At 44.5% G+C, this 3,628-nt stretch overlaps 1 protein-coding gene across 1 annotated transcript; it reads right to left on the reverse strand.

The window, feature by feature from the left end:
* Positions 1-917: 917 nt before the first annotated feature.
* TEX46 (testis expressed 46) lies at positions 918-2,794 on the reverse strand. The gene is made up of 2 exons (XM_024766871.1): positions 2,603-2,794; positions 918-1,115 (listed from the first exon to the last, which is right to left on the reverse strand). Exons 1-2 carry the CDS (start codon positions 2,792-2,794, stop codon positions 918-920), a joined length of 390 nt encoding a protein of 129 aa, XP_024622639.1.
* Between the last annotated feature and the right edge of the window lie 834 nt (positions 2,795-3,628).

Genomic DNA, 3,628 nt, shown 5'->3' on the forward strand with positions numbered 1-3,628 from the left:
TTCCTTCTCAATTCTCCTTAATGGAGAAAAGTCTCAGCTGAGTGCTGGCATATCTTGCAAACACTAACACTCACTAATCTCCCTTTTTAACCCAAATTTTACAGATTCAGATCTTCAAGTGGGCAACCAAGCTCTGGTTGGAACTTCACAACATTGTTTTGTTTTCACTGTCTTTATTTTGAGTGTTAGGTTCTATTTCAAACAATGATACTGGGTTTTTTTTAACTTACAGATAAATTATTTATTTTTATTATTATTTTCCTTTACAGATAAATTTATTAAGGAAAATATAGTTGATTTAAAGGGACAATATTTAGTTACGCATTCAGGTGGTTCACAGCTATGGCAAAAATCACAAAGGTGGTACACTACTGACTGATGTTCAGGATACTCTGGTATAGGGTAAAAATCATGTGAGGGAGAATAATGGGGGAAAAAGGTTGGGGAGGGGGTCAGATCATGGGGGGCCTGAACACCATGGTGAGGAGTGTGGCTTTTATTCTGTCAATCACGGCAAGACATTGGCTCAAGAATAGGCAATGATCATGCTCAGAGCTGTGCTTGGCAGGGCTTGCTTGTGGCCTCTGAGTGCAGGGGGAGGGGGAGACTGGAGGCTGGGACAGCACTGGGGAGGCTGTTGAAAGACTCAAGGTGAACAGGTAGAGGGCCCTGGACCAGGGTCAAGGTGGTCCAACTGAAAGAGAGGAAGGGCTGGGTTCAAGAGCTCCCATCATGTTGTATCATAGGGTGCTATGTGGCTGACCTGGTGAGTACAAACTTCTTTTCAAGAGGCGATGAATTTCAGCCTCTAATCCTCCTCTCCAGTGTGATTTACTAAGAAAATAGTCTCTGACTGGGCTTTACTGAGGAAAGGTAACAACAGAAGAGGCTAGCCCACCGCAGTCTCTGGGACCTCGTTAGGGGGAATTGGAAGTGCAGTCAGAGATGATGGAGAACATAGATTCCCGTCTCCTCATTCTGTGTTTCCCCGCTGGAAAAGTCCACTGTCGGCTTGACCGCTTGTGGTGATTCATTCTATTCCATACGATGAACATCTGATTTTCTAAGACCTTCAGCTTCATTTCACTGAACATAAGCCGTTCAAGGATCTTGTCCTGGAGGGAAAAGCAGGCGTGCAACCTCTCCACTTCTTTTGTGTTCAGGCAGTTGCTCTTGGGTTTGGCCTCGCAAGTCTTTGTCTTCTCTTCCTAAACTCCCCATCACCACGAAAAGAGGAAACCTTGGTTAATAGTGATAATCCTTTCCCATGCCAGTTGAGTTACAATCATCTCAATCAATTTCACGACCAGCATCTAAGGAGAGCCTCTTTGCTACATCTTGTGGGTGAGAGAATGGGGCCCAGTGAGGGAAGGTCCCTTTCTCAGCATCACCCAGCCTGCATGAAAGCCCCCAAACTCCCAGGATCCAGAGCTGCCTTTGGTTCACAGGAATAAGTGAAACGGCCGGCTAATCTGCACCCACCGAGGACTTAAAACCCTTAACCCAAATACATGTGTCTCCAGAGCTTGTGCTTTTCTCAACATGCCTCTTTGAGAGTTTAGTCCGGCCTCATAAAATCACCAAGTCTCAGTGGTCTCATGAAATGCTCTTATCTCTGTCATCTTTATCTGCTCCCTCCCCCACCACTGCATGCAGTTGGTAAGGACACAATTTTTTTTTTTTAGGATTCAGCTACAAAGTCCTAGTCTTTAAAACCATTTAAGAATTAAATATTTCAGACATGCAAAAAAAGTAAATATTACAACAAATACCCATGATCCCTAAAATATCACAACAGTAACTGAAGTCCTCTGTGGATTCTGCTCCTAGAGTGTTCCCCTCCCTCCCTGAACCTTATCTCAACTGCAATCCTGAATGTGGTATTTATTTTTTCCATGCATTTCTTTACACCACTTTACACCAGTTCTCAGTGGGAGGCTATTTTGCCCTCCCCTGGGGACATTTGGCAATGTGTGGAGAAATATTTGGTTGCCACAAGAGGGGTGAGGAGTGCTATTGGCATCTTGTGGGTAGAGGCTAGGGATGCTGCCAAAAATTCAGCATTGCACAGAACAGTCTCTCATCACAAAGACTTTTCCAGCCCCAAATGTCAATCGTGCAGAGGCTGAGAAATCCTGCCTGAATGTACTTTCACTATACATAGGCATCCATAAACTAGGCAGGATATTGTTTTGCATGTTTTTTAACTTTACATAAAAGACGTCATAATCTAGGTACATTTCTGCTGTCTTCATTATTCAGTTTTAGAGATTTATCTACGTTATACATGTTTTTAAATTTATCCATTTTAATTTTTCCCACTTTAAAGCAGTCGTTACTGTTGTCAAAGCATGTTGTCATCAAACATGAAGTAGAAGAGTCTGGGATGGGCCCTATTCTTCAGCTGAGGCAACTGAAACTTTGTGAAGGAAGTGCTTTGTCCTCTATCACCCGAGAGGGAGCTGCAGAGCAAGGTCTTAGACCAGAGTCGGATTCCTTAGTCTTGCCGCATTGTCCTGACACCTTCTCTGTCTTCCCGCCCCCCAATCTAGCTGCGACTATCCCATCACTCTCAGCTGAAACTAAGGTCCCTCTTGCTCACCTGCTGGGGCTCTGCGGGCGTGGGCTTGAGTTCGTACTTGACCAGCCAGTTGCTAAGCAACAGCAGAAGTAATAGGAACCCAAACAAGGCTGGCTTATAGCTGATCAGCCAAGCCATCAGTGCTCCTGTGGTGCCTGAGGAAGCAAATGTCCCGTGGAGATTCCTAAAAAGAGACATTAGCTCCCCCAGCATTATGGCTTGGAAGCACCCAGGCCCCAAGGCCCTGCCTGTCTCCCATCTAGGACAGTTGCCCTCCATGACAGGAGTCATGGCTGCCCCCTCCTCTGAGTCATAACCGGCCCCCACCCCCAGCTGCCACATAACAATAATATTGACTACTCCTAGGTCTTAAGCAGCCACTATGTGCCAGACTTTGACAGGCAGTTCACAAGCATCATCTCGTGACATCCTCACAACAGCCAAATGATGTAGGCTTTCATGATACCTCAGTCATTCAACAGTACGTCTGGGCCTAGTCGCTGGGGATCAAATGGCCAGCAGTACAGAGCCTCTACCCTTGTAGAGAGGGAGACAGCGAAGAAAAATTATCCAAAACTTGGAAATAAGGCAAAAAGATTTCTGCAAGCTCATTCACAGTCAGATTAGGATATTGGCTAACTGGCCCACTTGTTTGTCACCTGATGCTTTAGGGGAAGGAAATTTTATTGGGTTTAATATTGATTAGGGTCCTGACTCTGTAAAGTCAGATGGAAAAGTTGCTCCACCAATTTCACTTGGGTATATCCCAAAAATTGAAAGCAGGGTCTTGAAGAGATATTTGTACACCCACGTTCATAGCAGTATTATTCACAATAGCCAAAGGGTGGAAGCAACCCCAAAATCCATCAGCAGATAAACGGACAAGCGAAATGTTGTATATACATACAGTGGGATTAGCCTTAAAAAGGAAGGCAATTCTGACACGTTACAACATGGATGAACTTTGACGACATTATGCTAAGTGAAATAAGCAAAAAGCAAAAGCTATTTGATTCACTTATATGAGCTATCTAGTGCGGTCAAATT

Source organism: Neophocaena asiaeorientalis, unplaced genomic scaffold (genome assembly GCF_003031525.2).
Source record: "Neophocaena asiaeorientalis asiaeorientalis breed wild unplaced genomic scaffold, Neophocaena_asiaeorientalis_V1.1 scaffold79, whole genome shotgun sequence".
Taxonomy (NCBI): Eukaryota; Metazoa; Chordata; class Mammalia; order Artiodactyla; family Phocoenidae; genus Neophocaena; species Neophocaena asiaeorientalis.

Coding starts and splice junctions, on each gene's coding strand:
- TEX46 (XM_024766871.1), bottom strand. CDS start 2,794: ATGCTGGGGGAGCTAATGTCTCTTTTTAGGAATCTCCACGGGACATTT. Junction 1,116..2,602: donor CGCCCGCAGAGCCCCAGCAG/GTGAGCAAGAGG, acceptor TTTTCCCTCCAG/GACAAGATCCTTGAACGGCT.